This window comes from Felis catus, chromosome A1 (assembly GCF_018350175.1).
Source record: "Felis catus isolate Fca126 chromosome A1, F.catus_Fca126_mat1.0, whole genome shotgun sequence".
Lineage (NCBI taxonomy): Eukaryota > Metazoa > Chordata > Mammalia > Carnivora > Felidae > Felis > Felis catus.
Window position 1 is genome coordinate 140,634,702 of NC_058368.1, and position 16,860 is coordinate 140,651,561.

Sequence of the window (16,860 nt, forward strand, 5' to 3'; positions counted from 1 at the left end):
AGGACTCATCTGAATTCAGGAATTTATCACTTGATTTGCAGATGGCCTGCTTTCTCTTTACTTGATTCATTTGTCACTCAGATGTTGAACCTGGCTATGTAGCTTGAGGTAGAGCCCTGACCATCCTATAAATAAATTTCCAGTCTTGTAGCAAGCAATTTAAAAGGAGATCTTAAACCGCTAGGGCTTGGTTTTCACTCTTGGTTTTACATTTAACTCTAGCATCCTTTGGTGTAATGAGTCATGATTTAAACTGTTGACTTAAAGCCATTTGGTTTGTAAACTTTTTCTTTTCCTTATGAAACAAATACTTTAAGCTTTTAAGTGGGATTTAACTTCCTTTTCATCTGGGTCAAAGTTTGTATGGTGCATCTTCTACAATGATAAGTTACGAAAGAATTTGGTAAATACTCTTCAAAAAAACTGAAAGAGACATAAATGAACTTGTATGGAACTTAGTCTTTAGGCTAGTCCTGGGAGGAGTGTTTGGGTTCTCTTTGGCCTTGGGAACAAATAGTTCCTACTCCCCTGTCTCTTCATTCTTCCTGTAGTCTTCAACTTCCTATCATGCTTCTTGTTTGATTCCTTCACATCCATTCTTTCAAGAAATGGAGATCTTGCCACAAGTAACCATACCCATGTGGCAGATCTGCCTAGAGATGATTGTGGAAGCAGGAGCCAAGCCTTCCATGATGGTCTCCATTAGCCCAGATATTACAAGATGAAGTGATAGATTCTTTGTCTTACTTTCAGAGTGCTTCCCACATACATTATCTCAAGTTAGTCTAAGAGGGAAATAACTTTGAAGCCTTGCAGAGGAGCAGGTAGATGTCATTTCTCCTTCCTGCCAACTCTCCATCCATCATGAGTCCTGAATGATGGAGCAAGTTCTCCATGGTTCTGATGAGCTACTTGCTGTTCATCACAGGCTTGCCTTAGGATTTAGTATGTGACACTTATTACTACACATGGGCAAGTGTCCCCATTGTTGAAAATTGAATGCCTCAGAGTGCCTGGGCTCAGGTCATGATCTCAAGATTTGTGGGATTGAGCCCTGTGTCAGGCTCTGTGCTGACAGTGCGGAACCTGCTTGGGATCACCCCTCTCCCTCCCTCTCTCTGCCTCTGTTTATGCCCCTGCATGTGCTTTCTCTCTCTCAAAATAAATAAACTTTCAAAAAAAAATTGAATTGAATAAAATAAATTGAATGTCTCATCTTCCCTGAAAAATATTTAATTTCTCCTGATAACATTTACTTGTAATCTTTGGCAAGTTTATGTAATCTTGGGCAGTTGGTTTCTGGAAATCCCATTGAATTACTATATAGTAGCACCATATTTGTAATATGGTAGTCAGAATCAACCCAGAAGTAAAAAAAAAAATGGGGTCACCTGGGTGGCTCAGTCGGTGGAGCATCCAACTTTTAATTTCAATTCAGGTCATGATCCCGAGGACATGGAATCTAGCCCCATGTCACTCTCCATACTGAATGTGGAGCCTGCTTAAGATTCTCTCTCCCGCTCTGCCCCTCTCCCTCACTCATGTGCATGCTCTGTCTCTCTTTAAAATACAACCAAAAATAAAATAAAATCACTTTAAAAGTAAAAAAAAAAATGGTAGATAATTTAGTGCCTTTTTATTGCTGTTATCACTTCCATTCTGAAGCTGTCCTTAGCTCCAAGTATTTCTTCCCCCTGTAACTAACCCCACTATAATCATTTCTTGACTGTTTCTAGATCACGTGTCTATAGCCATTGTCGCTCTGATCACATTGTATTATAATTATTTTTTTATGTAAATCTATCTTTTCTACTAAGTTGTTAGCTCCTTGAGGGCAGCCACCATGTTTTTGTATGGGTCTTTTGTTTTTGTCTCTGTGTCTGATAAATGCCAAGTATCATTGTCTTTCCTTCAAATTTAAAGTTTCCTGTGAGGGGCGCCTGGGTGGCGCAGTCGGTTGAGCGTCCAACTTCAGCCAGGTCACGATCTCGCGGTCCGTGAGTTCGAGCCCCGCGTCGGGCTCTGGGCTGATGGCTCAGAGCCTGGAGCCTGTTTCCGATTCTGTGTCTCCCTCTCTCTCTCTCTGCCCCTCCCCTGTTCATGCTCTGTCTCTCTCTGTCCCAAAAATAAATAAACGTTGAAAAAAAAAATAATAAAGTTTCCTGTGGTACTCTGGGCCACCTTGGGAACACAGTGATTAAGGGAGAGCGTATTCAGAGGCAGCTTTTCTGGAGGAGGTGACATTTGAATTAAGCCCTGAACGGTAAGAAAGAATCCACAGCCACACAGCTGGAGGAGAACATTAGGGTCTGAAGGAGGCTGGTGTGCAGGTCTGAGACAGGGAGTAGAGGAGTGTGAAGGGCAGCCAGGGGAGTCAGCAGGCCTGCATCATTAGATCCCCACGGTCCCTGGGAAGGGGAGTTACATTTTCCCCTAACTGCAGAGGAAATCTGTGGAGGAGTTCCAGCACAGGGATCATCCGGTTCTTTATAAAGGACCACCGTGGGAGAGGGCAGTCTTGGAAGCAACACAAACCAATAGACGAATGCACCTAAGTGGGAGATGGGGGTTGGAATTGGGCGTTAATAGTCTATACAGTGTATGACAGTGCTTGGTAGTTGGTAAGAGTCTGTGGGAACTGTAATAAATGGGCTCCTGAAAAGCAGTTATAAATTCTGTTTCATCATCATTCACTGTTCTTTCTTTTATTCTATGACCCTATTCCCAGGACTCTGAGATTGTTTCCAAAGTCCTTTGGCTGGATGAGATACAGCATGCGGTCGATGAGGCCAACATGGACAAGGACAAAGCAAAACAATGTAAGTCCTCACCTCCTTTTGCTGGCTCAATGAACCTTGCTGGTTATGCCACTGATTTTTTATTTTTACAACTGTATAGCTTTAGTTTCTGAAAAGATTTGGACTCTTAGCCATTTTAGTTGTTGAATATATATACAAAAAGATCTATTGATGGTGGCACTATTTTCAGTGATTCGGTGCTATCTCTAGCAAAATCTAAGGATTCTGGTACAAAATCCAGAAAGCAAAAAAAATGGTTACTGAACTCTCAAATTTCTAGTTTAATCAAGCCCTTTTTTACCTTTTTTTAAAATGTTTATTTATTTTTTTAATTTACATCCAAGTCAGCATATAGTGCAACAATGATTTCAGCAGTAGATTCCTTAGTGCCCCTTACCCATTTAGCCCATCCCCCCTCCCACAACCCCTCCAGCAACTCTCAGTTTGTTCTCCATATTTATGAGTCTCTTCTGTTTTGTCCCCCTCCCTGTTGTTATATTATTTTTGTTTCCCTTCCCTTATGTTCATCTGTTTTGTCTCTTGAAGTCCTCCTATGAGTGAAGTCATATATTTGTCTTTCTGTGACTAATTTTGCTTAGCACAATACCCTCCAGTTCCATCCACGTAGTTGCAAATTTTCATTCTTTTTGAATGCCGAGTAATACTCTATCGTACATATATACCACATCTTCTTTATCCATTCATCTATCGATGGGTATTTGAAGCCCTTTTTTTATCTTGACCCACTAAGAAACTTGCCCAATCTGCTTAATAAATACCTATGCTCCCTTCTATGCCTTGCATTGTATTAGTCCAGATTTGCCAGAGAAACAGAACCAAATATGTACTTTTCTCTGGAGAACTAAATGTGTGGTCATATATCTGTGTGTGTGCGTGCATGTGTACAAGTGCATGTGCATGCAGATAAATAGTTGTTTCTCTGGAAAGTATGTAGTATCTGTATACACACACATACATAGAGAAAGAGACGGGGAGATTTACTCTAAGGAACTGGCTCATGTACTTGCAAAAAGGCTGACAGTCCAAAATCTCTGGGCAGGCCACAGAGGCCAGGTGGCAGCACTTAACCACCAAAGGTGAGTGGGTGTGGTTACTGTCATGGGGAGCAGAGTCAAAGCAGTAATCAGAATGATCTGACAGACCTGTGGGATTGGCTAATTGACTGTGGTGTCCCTAAATATGATTTAAACAGTTTACTAAATTCATTCTTGATTTGTACAAGTGGAAGAAGAATTCTAGGTCAAATGCGGAAGTATAATTTGAGTAATGAGAGCAAAAATCATGACCCCTAAGTCAATTCCCATACTTAAGCCATTTACAAACCAAGAACCCCTTAAGTGAAGAGGAGACTGGGTCCACTTGAGAACAGAGTGCTACAGTCAAAAGTTTATACTGTTCATCTTTATTCCAGGCTTCCCCTAAAGAGAGCTGCAATTTTTTACCATGGTGGCTGTGCTGAGGGGAAAGGACGCAATCAGACGTTCCAGGGGTTACAGCACACTGGCTCTGAAACTGACACTAATTGCAGGAAACCCCAAATGTCACTGTGGTCCACCAACCAGAGTAAGGGCTCATGGAGCTCAGGTGATCAGTGGAGTCTTAGCTCAGGTCTTTCTCCCAGCGAGTCCTCAAACCGACGTGCAATTATTCCCCCAGGTCTAGGGTGCATAATTGAGATAGACGTACTCGGCAACTAGCAGAATCCCCTCATTGGCTCAAACGATTTAATTTTAGTTTTATTCTAAGACTCATAGACGAATAGTAGGAAAATTCACATGGAAATCTAAAGTAGCTTCAAGATTGATATACTAACACTCTACATAGACAAATAATCTACCGAAAGTAAGACTTCTGAAAGTGATGTTCCTTTAACCTATTTGCGGCATAACTAGGACGTATCCTATTGTATCAGGTCATAGAATGCTGTCGAGACACCTTAGTCTTCTTGCCCCCAAAGATTGGCTTTTCAACTTTGGAAGCATCTGTGGGGAACATCTGGTTTTTATTTCCTTAGCCCGGAAAGCTATGTGCATTTCTCCAACCTGAACTTATACCCTCAGGATCTTTGAAGTCTTTCCATTCTAGCACTCTAATCCTTAAGAAAAAATAAAATAAATTTGAGACGGGTTCGTAAGAGATTTAGATTTAAACGTAAAACTGAAGGAAGCCGTAGTTTGAAGAAACACTTTTAAAGAAATTAGATTGCAACATTGGCACTCAGCCTGAAAGGGTTACAGTTTTGCTCTTAGACGTCAAACCAATTTAGAAATCATTTTATTCATGTTCTTCCTACATTTGGCCTGCAGATGAGAAGCTGTTCCTTGTTTTACATTGAGATTCATTGTTGTCTTGACTGTGTAAGAGGCTTTCTCAAATATGTGACTGTGTACTCCAGATGGACACATTGAAAATCCTGTCTTCTGCCTCTGTCCTGTGTCTCAGAAGAGTTGATATAGTTTCTTCTATGATACATAACACCAAAAAGATGTTCTGAAGTAAAATCATCTATATTTTAACAATGAGATGAGAATTTTCCAGTTTTTCAAAAAAAGAGTTGAATCTTCCCTTTAAAAGCATCCATCCTTTGTATGATAAGACTTGAAACAGATTCTGGTTTCGTGTTGTAAGCATCTAACCCACTCCCAGATAATTTGGTACAAGAAAGTGCTGCCCTATAGGTTTTACCACAGGCAAGACTGAAAGGACACCGTAACTCAAGTCTCCTTCATTTGGGTTTCTTGCTTTCTTAAAGTAGGTTTGTCTCTACTTTTGACTCCATAGAGCAAAATTCCCCAGCTTTCTTCCATTATTGTACCCTAAGGAATCTTTTTTTTTTTTATTTTTTTAACGTTTATTTATTTTTGAGACAAGAGAGAGACAGAGCATGAACGGGGGAGGGTCAGAGAGAGGGAGACACAGAATCTGAAACAGGCTCCAGGCTCAGAGCCGTCAGCACAGAGCCCGACGTGGGGTTCGAACTCACGGACCGCGAAATCATGACCTGAGTCGAAGTCGGACGCTCAACCGACTGAGCCACCCAGGCGCCCCTAAGGAATCTTTTTAGATAGATTTTCCCTAATTATTTTTCACCATGGAATTTTAATACCACAGATATATTGAATCTGTTTTTGTACCATATGTAGATCTGTGCTGGTACATTAAAAGATTTCTCACCCTCTCCCCCACAAGAGCCATTTTTTGCCCCACTGGAGGTTATTTCACCTCTTTTTTTTTTTCAACGTTTATTTATTTTTGGGACAGAGAGAGACAGAGCATGAACGGGGGAGGGGCAGAGAGAGAGGGAGACACCGAATCGGAAACAGGCTCCAGGCTCCGAGCCATCATCAGCCCAGAGCCCGACGCGGGGCTCGAACTCCCGGACCGCGAGATCGTGACCTGGCTGAAGTCGGACGCTTTACCGACTGCGCCACCCAGGCGCCCTATTTCACCTCTTTTAAGAATGCATAGCTTAGAGAAAGCATGCTGATGTATGGCTTAAGATGCAACACAAACATTTCTTTCGGATCTTTTAGGAGACTTATGGGAGATTTCTTCATTTGTTCCTTACCACAAACATACCTGACTTTATGTAGACCATTTATTTGACATCTTCAGTTACCTGGAACTAAACGGCATCCCATGGATTAAGCAAAAACACAGTCAAAGTACATGTCTCAAAGCCTTTGTCCTGGAACTGATTTACTCTGCTCATTGGGGATCTCTTGGGCAGACACTTAGAACCTTTCTATTCTTATATTAGGCTTAACACTAATATGTTTGGTTGTGTCCCTTCCCAACTCAGAGTACATCAGAAGCTACGAATTACCAGGCAATTAGGTGATTGGGCTGCTCTCTGCAAGCACATAGCAGCAAGAAGAAATAGCTGGTGGGGACCGGAGTGGGGGGAAACTAAAAAGCATAAGAGTCTGAGGCCATTCAGTGCAGGAACAAAGAAGTCCAAACAGCTCCTTAGTATTTGACAATACTAAAATAATCACTGTGTGATAGCAGAGGATGACAGGAAGGGCTCTTCTAGCAGCTCTCAGCAAACATTAAGCACCTACTGTGTACCAGGGATTATGGGTAAAATGATGAGCAGCGTAGAGACTGTTCTCTTAGGGTATTCTCCAAGGGTTTAGATTTTCGTGGGAAAATTAATGGTTCTGTTAAGATGAGTAGTAAGCTTCAGTTACCTGGAAGATTCACCTGTGGACCCACTGCTTGCATATCAATATTCAATGGTAAATCACAGTTCCACATCCAAGAAATTTGTGCCTTTCTTATACCCGTCTTTTAAAAAAAATTTTAAGTTTATTTATTTTGAGCGAGGGAGGGGTGAAGAGAGAGAATCCTAAGCAGGCTCCTCCCTGTCAGCACAGAGTCCGATGTGAGGATCGAACTCACGAACTGTGAAACCAGGGCCTGAGCTGAAACCAGGAGTCAGATGCTTAACTGACTGAGCTACCCAGGCGCCCCTATAATACCCATCTTTTAAGGAACATGGCACTTTACTGGGTTAGATGAAGCTGTCAGGTGTAATTCATGCGAGGATTCTTTGTCATTTGCTTGTTCCTTCTGCTCCTCTGAGACCACAAAGTTCTCAAACACCAGTACCACATTTGTCCCATCCTAGAAAGCTTTTCTGGAGAAGAGGAAAGGCGGGCTGTTTATCCATTCTTATTAGCTCCTGTAAGCACAGAGCATACTGCTGTGTCTTTTGTTCTGCAACAGTTGAAGTTTGCTCCAGAAGTTCTCCTTGATTCTTTATGTGCACCTCCAGATTTGCATCACTTTGGTTCCAGATTGTTGAAAGTCAGACTCCATTTTTCTTGCCCCTTCAGTATTCATGTTTGTATGCACATACATGCATAACTTAATGACACCAATATGCCAGTTAGCATTTGTATGGTAGAGTTTTTGTGTGTGTGTGGCGGGGGGGGGGGGGTGTTTATAAAAATGTATATCCATCTCTCCTCATTTCATCAAAACCTTCTGTCTACAAAGCATTTTAACCTGGTTTCTTCCATTGTTGTTCTAGGTTTCTAACTCAGTGGATTTATAGTTTGTAAAAACAGTACTTTCATTGGTTGGGCCAGAATATTCTCGGCTGGGAATGAAAGGGATAGTAAAGAACTCACCATGTTAACTTTCTTTAGGTAACCAAGAGTTCACTGTAGTTTGATTTATAGGGAGAAGCAGAAATTTAAAATGGAATAAAATGCTTTCTAAGTCTAAATGGGTTCCAGAATTAAGTTTCTGGACTTGAGTACATATGTCCATCAGCCCTACCTGTTGCTTTCCTAGAATATTTGAAGTATACTAGCACCATACAAGAGACTATCAGGATTTTTTATATATCCTAAAATAAATAAATGTCTTCATAAGACAAGTTCTCAAATACTGATGGATGACCTATTTGAGGACTGCATATCTACTGCATTTACCACACTCTTATGGATTAGTACAGTGAGTGGAACCTAGTGCCTTCCCACCACACGAGAGTAGCCTGGAAATGCTATAATTTTTAATAAACTGTGCTCCTGTGGGATCTTGTTCTTCCTACAACCTAAACCGGTAGGTGAGTTGGTGACAGTCATGGGTATTTGTGGTACTAACTGTGAAAAGGATATAAAGGTTTAATTCCAGTGCATTACTGGAAAAGGCTGAATTACATCTCACCTTTGCACACCACTAGAATAAGTAGCAGATAACCAGTAACAGAAACTTTGTTCTCGTCATGCAGGGGTTACCCTGGTCATCGATGTCAATCAGTGTTTGGAGAAAGAAAAGCCATGTGATATTTTGTCTCATTTGAAGTCTTCTGTGTCTAATACAAATGACATAATCCCTGAATGTGCTGACAGGTATTATGATGCCCTCGCGAAGGCAAAAGAGCACAAATCTAAAAGTGGTAAGCTTTCTAGTCATTTAGCACTGACTAAATATCATTTTGAATATGATGCTGTCTTGCATCAATATGTATTGTATTGACTTTAAGACAATTGCTTTCGTATGAACATTTCTATAATATTTTTTTGTATTGGAAAAAATTTTTACATGTGTTTTTCTTTTTTTGTTTTTTGGAAAAGTCTGATTAGCTTGGTGGCTATGCATGGGTGACATCATAAACTTGAGAAAATACAGCATTTAAGGAGAATTCGCTTTATCTAGTGCTTGCTTGTTGATCCATTTCTCCAGGGATAGGAAACTGATTTTTTTTACTAATGTTTGTCTCTCTCATTTTTGAAACAAATGGTACATGATTGTGTAATATTTAATAGTAAGTTTGAAAACGTGGAATAAAATGCAGCGACACTGGTCTCCAAGGGCCCAGCTCAATAACCTTGGCAAATATTTATGCCTGTTCAATCCAATGGTAGACCATGATGTGTTAACTTTGTAAAGTATCGTTGAGATCATGAGTCTAATAGTCATTTTTTAGATTTAGAAACTTACATTCATGAGATTTTGGTCAGAAGGAGACTCTGCCAAACCAGAAGAGGTTAATTTTTGAGAGTCAGTGCACCATTCCTTTAGTAAATTCATACCAAGCACTTCACATCCTATCAGAGATCAAGGTATGTCCTGATTCGCAGGCTGGTGTTGATTTACACATCACAGGTCATGTACTTTGCATCTTCAGGAAACTGGCCTCAGAAGTGGAATTGGAGAAAAAAAGGTTTTCTTAGTTCAACTGGAGGTCTTTCCCGTGGTACCCAATGCACTTGGTGGTTTGTCTGATGTATTTCCAACTCGGAGATTGCACCCTTGAATTCAGCAAGTTGCCCGTTAATGAAACATGCAGAAGGCTATTGGTCATTCTTTCTTACCTGGCATCTGATCTCTGTTCCCTTCACATATTTTCATCCGGAGTCACTGTAGTGTCCTCTGCCTCTTCCTTTATGGGGAAAGAGTTGCACAACAGTGTTAATGCCAGGGTTCGTTTCAGTTTCAAATCCATCCTGGCCTAAGCCTAATTGATCTTCTACTTGCTCCACTTGCCTCCACTTCCCGTGTGCCATGTTCTGGTGCATACTGTCTTATATCCCCAAATTGCCAATTCAGAAACCTAGGAGTTATCTTAGATTCATAATTATTACTTGTGATCATCCTGATTTGGCTGTACAAGGTACTTCTGGTAGGCCAGCATTTCGACACAGCTAACAGCTGTCTGCCCATTCGCAAAGAGATACATCTCTTTTCCTGGGCAGTGACAAACAGAGAACAGTTGAGGAGCATTTAAAACCAAATAACCGGGGTGCCTGGGTGGCTCAGCCGGTTAAGGGGCCGACTTCGGCTCAGGTCATGATCTCACGGTCCGTGAGTTCGAGCCCTGCATCAGGCCCTGTGCTGACAGCTCAGAGCCTGGAGCCTGTTTCCGGTTCTGTGTCTCCCTCTCTCTGACCCTCCCCCGTTCATGCTCTGTCTCTCTCTGTCTCAAAAATAAATAAACATTAAAAAAATAATAATTAAAAAAAAAAACAAATAACCAACCACGTTAAAGGGCCTTAAAATTACCCCTGCTTGGTTTTTTTAATCCATTTAAATATTCTGTACAGATATTCACTTTGAACTTTGATTTCCTATAAACACAATTAGTCGAGTGCTCACTTGACAGAAGCTGGCTTAGATTGGTCTAGGTCAGAACATTTTTATTTTGGCTTTTGTTGTTGTTGGCTCTCTGGTCTGGGACCGGAATCATGACCATTCAACAAAATAAATATATTTCTAAATGGGAAGGATAGCCCATGGATTCATGAGGAGGAAATATTCTTCTTGACTAAGCCATGGCTGCCATAGATTTTTTTTTCCTAGTGCACCCTTCGCCACCCCCAGACATGAAGTCCTTTCCACATTTTTTTTTCTCATTTTGTGTGGTTGTGTAGAACACGATGAGTCGAACCAGGACATTTTCCTTCTCCCTACTTAGTGACCATCGTGCTTGCATATGCCAGTTTTTAGTTAGGATAAAGTTGTCTGCAAAGATGAGTTACTTCTGCTTTGATTTAATGCAGATCATGGGCTTTCCTTAAATAATGGGTCACAGTCTGTATAGGTCACTCCTTCTCAGAGAAATTGCTGGAAGAGTTGCTAAGCAAAGAAGATTCTTGCCCACCAGTCTCCTCTGACCACTTTGGTGCCATTCACATCTGGGACATACGTTCTTTGTCTACTTTTTCCTTCTTGATGGCCATTTGTGACTCTTCTCATCCTCGTGAGAAATTTGAGATCCAGAACCATGGCATTACCCGTCAGACTGTCCTCCCCATTTGGCTTAGTAGAGAGCCCCCATTGAACACATAGAATTCATTCCATTTTAGCAAGTCATTTCTAATGATTTTAACTTAGGCTGTCGGAATGCTTGCTGAAAAATTGTTCATTACATTATTTTACATATTGCAGAAAGTATAATGTTGAAGCGTTCAGTATTTCTCTCTAGAATGTAACAAGCTTCTTTCTTTAGTGTCTACTGAAGGTTCATGGCTCAAACTCACCCTGCAGGATAAATATGACTACTACCACAACATTGATTCAAAAGAGAGTTCCTGGGTCACACCTGAATCATGCTTGCCTAAAGAATCATGGCTCATGGCAAAAGAAATTGAGGTAGGAGGTTCGTGTTTAATGCATAACTATGCTCTGAAAAAATAAGTGTGATTGCCTTTCTGTTTTTGAATCATGGAAGTGGTGGGAGGAAATAACTTATTTTTTGCAGGCTGGGTATAGAGTAAAGCCGTCATGAATGCAGTTGGATGGGGCTGCATGCCTACTGACTTGTACAGTTATTTCCATATTGACATAACACCACCGAAGAGAGCAAAGGGAAGAAAGATATTGTAGCTTATTTGTAATAGTACATTATCCTAAAATTAATCTTCACATTTACCTTGACACAAGAGCTCAGTTAGTAGTAATTTCCTGGTTGTCAGTGTTCAGTAATTTCTTTCTTTCCCCCCACAGCCTACCACAGAGATAAGATATGTCCTTTAAAAAGTCAGTAATACTTTCCAGGGGGAAATACTCTTGAAAGGATGTTCACCAAGATTGCTTTGGACTTGAGACCAAAGTTGGACCCAAAAGATGTGAAAATTGCTGTTTGTTCCATGCATTGTAGTATGTTTAAAGAGAAGATACAAATAAGAATTTAGTTCCATTTTGAAAAAAAAGAACACACAAATGTAGGTCTTATAAAATTGTTCAAAGTCACCAGCATCAAAGATATTTGCTAAAACTCAGAGAAAAATCTGTGGCCTCGAGGCTGATGATGCCACCAGAAATGAGTGACAAGAAGACAGTGAAGAAAATGGTTTATTAAGTAATTTCAAACATTGTCAATCATTGTTACAATACATTATCAGTGCTACCTTGCAAATAATGAAACTGTGGGCAATATGTAAAAACAATATGCTAGAGTGGAAAAGATGTATCACACTATGAAGAAGCAGCATCAAAGGGTTAAAAATCAGAGCCACAAATTGTTCCTGTGGCCTCCAAAGATGCCCTAGGAGTAACTTTGTAAAATGGAGCATCATTCTGTTAGGATTATTAAAAAGTGGACGGCTTAGGGGCGCCTGGGTGGCTCAGTCAGTTAAGCATCCGACTTCAGCTCAGGTCATGATCTCACAGTTCATGAGTTCGAGCCCCACATTGGGATCTGTGCTGACAGCTCAGAGCCTGGAGCCTGCTTCGGATTCTGTGCCTCCCTCTGTCTCTTTGTATGATTTCAGTTTTAATTTTTTTAATTAATCATCCGTTGATTCTAGTCACATTGGTAAGAGGCATCAGCCATAGAAGTGAGTCCAGTCTTGGCTTGCATCTCTCAAAGAACGTAAAAAGCAAACCCAGTTCATCATCTACCTGAGACTTTTCATAGTCCCTCTCCTTTGTTCTCATTCATCTGGGTTTCGCCTGTCTGGCCAGGGGAACACCTGTCTCTCCTCGCCCACCCCCTTTCCTTCTGTCCAAAATCTTTTATTTTCCCCCCAAGTTTATTCCGGGCTCCTCCTGGCTTGTTGCAGAGGTCTGCTCTCTGGCCTGGACTAGAAAGGGGGTCTAGGAGCCAGAAGACTTCATGGCCACTGCATTCTTTTCCTTGGCAGCCCTGGAGAGGGAGGTGGCAGTGCATATTCATACCATAGTCATCCTTGTCCCTTGTACACTCTGGAGTTCAAGCCTCACACTTGGTCCTTGCCAGCATCATTTGTCCATCTCCGCCTCCAGATCCTGAGATCACTCAGCCAGATTCTCCTAGTACCTCAGCACCAAGGTCAGAGGATTTCAAAAGCACGTCATTAGAAAGAAGCTCAACCAGTTCATCCTTTTGCTCTGGTCAAGTCTGTGCTTAAACCAGGCCAGGAAGAGCCGTCCATATCCTATTTCTCAAAGATAGACACTCCAGAAGCTATTCTCTTTGCTCGTTTCACCCGATGTGTGAAGTGTAACCGTAAGAAATATCTCTTGCCAGGACATTGTTGAGGAAGTCACAAGAGATTATGTTCGTGAGAAGATGTGGTCTGCTTCTGAAGATTTGCTTCTTCGCTTGGAAGCCACAAGTGCAGGACCCCTTCTTAGGAAAGAGCATGAAGCTAGGAAATCATATTTGTATGGACAAGAAGAGCAGGTGGTCAAAATACAGGTATGTGAATCACCTACTGCTAGTTCCAGCAAACTGTCATATCTCCTGAAGATGCTTTATTTGATAGTGTGACCGTCAACTACTGGCATTCTAATAAACAAATCAGAGTGCAGATTTTCCGCTTAATCGATGCCCCCAAATCTGCTTTATTATGTCCGGAGCTGGGAAGGATGTTGAATGATTTTTCAACCATGGAGACTATTAAGGGGCGCTGCGGACCTGCCGAGGTCCACCTGCCACCAACCTTGGTGGAGCCAGAGGGACCCCTCAAATCAGAATTGAAATCCTCTTTCTCTAAATTGATCTCCTTGTGTCATCTACTTTCTAAGCCAGGTGTTCTCTGAATTGCTTTTTCAGTGGCTGGTGGATGCTGAGTGGTGCTTGTTGGTACACACTTCTAGATAGAGCACAAGAGCTGACGAAATGCTTTTAGCATCTGCAGGCATGTCTTCTCCCTCACAGACTCCTCATTGAGTCCTGTCGGAAAAATCCTCCTTTCCGACTGTTTGGTTTTGAGTTGTTCTTCAGCTTGCGGGACTGTCTCAACTTTCTGGTCGGCAGAGAGCTTCACAAGTGTACATGTTTCTCATTTGTATTCCCCTAGCACCCTCTACGAACCAACATGCTGCCTTCCACAAGGCTGCATGTCTTTTTTTGCGTGCATCCAGAATGACACTGTTATTGACAGACAGTATTCAATGGGCTTTTGCTTTGGCCCATAACTGTGAGATTTCCCAAATTGGAAGTTTTTAGGTTGAAGATTTCTCTTTTGTGATCGTTGGTGTACTTACCTGCTTCCCTCACCTAACTCTAACATCATCCAGGTCAGAAAATAAGTTTCCAAAATTTGTGTATTCTTGTGTCTTATGTATGATCGGTGCTCAAATAGTCAAATTTGTTCGGAGCTTAAGATGTTAGAAGGAAGACATGATTAATTTTTAGAAGAAATGTCTCCCACAAACCTGACTGTGAAAGATTTTTTTTCTTTGCTGAACCAGTAAGTTTTCAACTTTATCCCTTCTGTAAGCAAGTGGTAGGCAAAACACACAGGAAGTGACAAAAAAGCCTAAAGATGAAATCCTCTACACTGATGCTGAGGCTCTAATTTTATACAGAATTAAACAGGGTCAGCTGACCTGACAATTTGGACCAACCTTAAGCTCTCCAGCCTCAGGGAATGGATCAGTATTGTATTTGGAGGACATTCTGTGGATTGCACGGGTGTAAAATCCATCTGATATTGGGACCCAGGGCCGAAGTCACAAGAGGGCTTGGGAGAAGAAGGGTGGAAACAATCATCTGGGGCCTTTTGCTTCACCTCAGCAGAGGCAGAGAGATTGAAGCAGAAGCCATAGAACTATGAAGTCACCTCACCTTGTTTTTGTTTTTCACTCTTCTGACAGTTTTCTAACAAGGAAAGCAGAAGGTCTAGAGGCAAGCTAGAGACAGACTGGAGATGAACATGTATTCAGTGGAAACTTGCTGACCCACAAAACCAAAAGATCATGAACCAAAGGGTGTTACGCTAATCTCATTTTTTGGCAATGTGGCCACTTCACCCTGAATTAGAGAAATGATCTGAAAAGTGAGGACTTCTCCTCCATAGAATGGCTCAACCTTCCTAGCTGGCTGAATCAGCCCCAGCCACAGTAGTCTTAACACATTCAGAGAGAAAGTTTCCAGGCTGAGGCCAGCCAACCCCAGCTCTAACACCCTCGCTCGGTCTCTTCCCAAGGAACTGGATAGTGGTACAGAGAATGTGGTTTCGTTAGCCAGTCCTCTGTCTTGAATACTTACGGAACAATTCAGAAGGTGCCCGAGGTGTCTCCTGAGAAATGCAATGTCATTCATAAGATTTTTCCCCTCTAGCTAAGTGAGATAACATCTCTCTTTCTCTGCAGAGAGAGAGAGAGAATCTCTTGAGAGCAGCGAGGGAGACATAACCATGTTATTTTTGAATGGTAAGAAGGCCCTGGTAACATTGCCTACCTTTACAAATGAGTGAGCCAGAAAACAATCTCAAACAAAAAGAAATACCTTACATTGAAAAAAAAAGGAAAATGAATGTAAGTTGGAAAACGTAAATTAAATAAACATTTAAGGATACTCTTACTTGAGGAGGCAAAGGACTTTTTTGTGCTGAAACTGTTGTATGCTTTCAAGGAACTTAATAAGGCATGATCTTAGTGAAACAAGACAAAACATTAAAAGAAAAAGATAACTGATACTGAAAGAGAGGAAGAAAAATAATGACATTGTCAAATGTAAATAAACTTAAAACTGCAGAACGCAGAAGAAACACTGAAAATAACTTCACCACATGGATAACTTCAGAAAAAATCTCAAAAAAGTTGAGGAAAAGAGTAGATAATTTAAAATGCATGTTCTCATCTGAAAACTGGTAGTAGTCAATTTGTTGCTGGGTTGTGAGAGTTAAATGGGATAATTCACGTAACAGGCTTCGCACAGAATGTGGCCATAGGCGCTCGATAGCGTTAGAAATGCTGAGATGACGGAGATGATGTGTCTGAGGGCAGATGATGGAGTCAACATTGAGACTGTTGGCATGGCACAGGAAGAGGTGAGAAAAACTGAACAGGAAAAAGAGTAGATAGCTATGGTATTCTTTTTTCCTTGAACTGAAGAAAGCTGGAATGCCAGTTTTTAAGAAAAAGCATAGTAGTGACAAACACCAAAACTTAGCCCTGGGAACTATGGTATTAGTTTTTGAACTTCGGAGAGTGCCTCAAGCATCCTGGCAGAGAAAAAGGAACAAGCTGCTCTGAAGCACCTTTCAGATTGCCAGGAGCAATAGTGGAGTCTGTAGGTGGAGAGGAAGGGGGTGACCTGTTGTGACAGTCCTTCATCACGTTATTTCCATGTAAGTGACTACTCTAGTAGATCAGTGGATTTTCTGCCTTTAAGCTGAGAAGGAAAAGAGAGAAACGTTTAGAGCCTTCTTGGCTATCCAAGAGATCACACAAGAATTCGTGCTCCAGAAGTTGGAGTTGGTAATTTGACTATTACAGCCCTGGGTGCCCAGTTACCAAAGAAGGCAGTCAGGTTAGCAAGCAAGATTGTCTAGGGATTGACAGTTACAAAATGTAAAACGGAGCAGTAACCCCGAGGTCTAAATGTTTTGGAAGACTACTTTGTTATAGATGCATTACATAGAAAACAAATTTATGGTAACAAAAAAACAAAGTTTTACAAAAAGATGGCTCTTTTAAATTTTCCCACAAGTTCTTCTGCCAGTCAGAGAAGGAGATTGACACTGCAGTAAACACCTTCTATCTCTAATTGTCTGCAAAAAGCAGCTTCTGAAAGGCTTTATAGTTTAGAATTTTGTCTTCTTTTGCATTTGCATCAGTAACTCCTTTCTCCCAACCTCATACCCATAATTGC

General features: G+C 41.3%; 1 protein-coding gene across 5 annotated transcripts in view; it reads left to right on the forward strand.

The window, feature by feature from the left end:
• Positions 1-16,860, forward strand: part of IQGAP2 (IQ motif containing GTPase activating protein 2) — a 299,037-nt gene that overhangs the window by 219,180 nt on the left and 62,997 nt on the right. For 3 of the 5 annotated variants that reach the window (XM_011284171.4, XM_019835759.3, XM_045062300.1), the window contains 4 exons: positions 2,729-2,819; positions 8,563-8,730; positions 11,284-11,426; positions 13,285-13,455. In XM_011284171.4, coding sequence (XP_011282473.3) covers positions 2,729-2,819; positions 8,563-8,730; positions 11,284-11,426; positions 13,285-13,455 — 573 coding nt within the window. The remainder of the gene's footprint in view (positions 1-2,728; positions 2,820-8,562; positions 8,731-11,283; positions 11,427-13,284; positions 13,456-16,860) is intronic. The other 2 variants (XM_019835765.3, XM_006927800.5) reach the window with 1 other exon arrangement.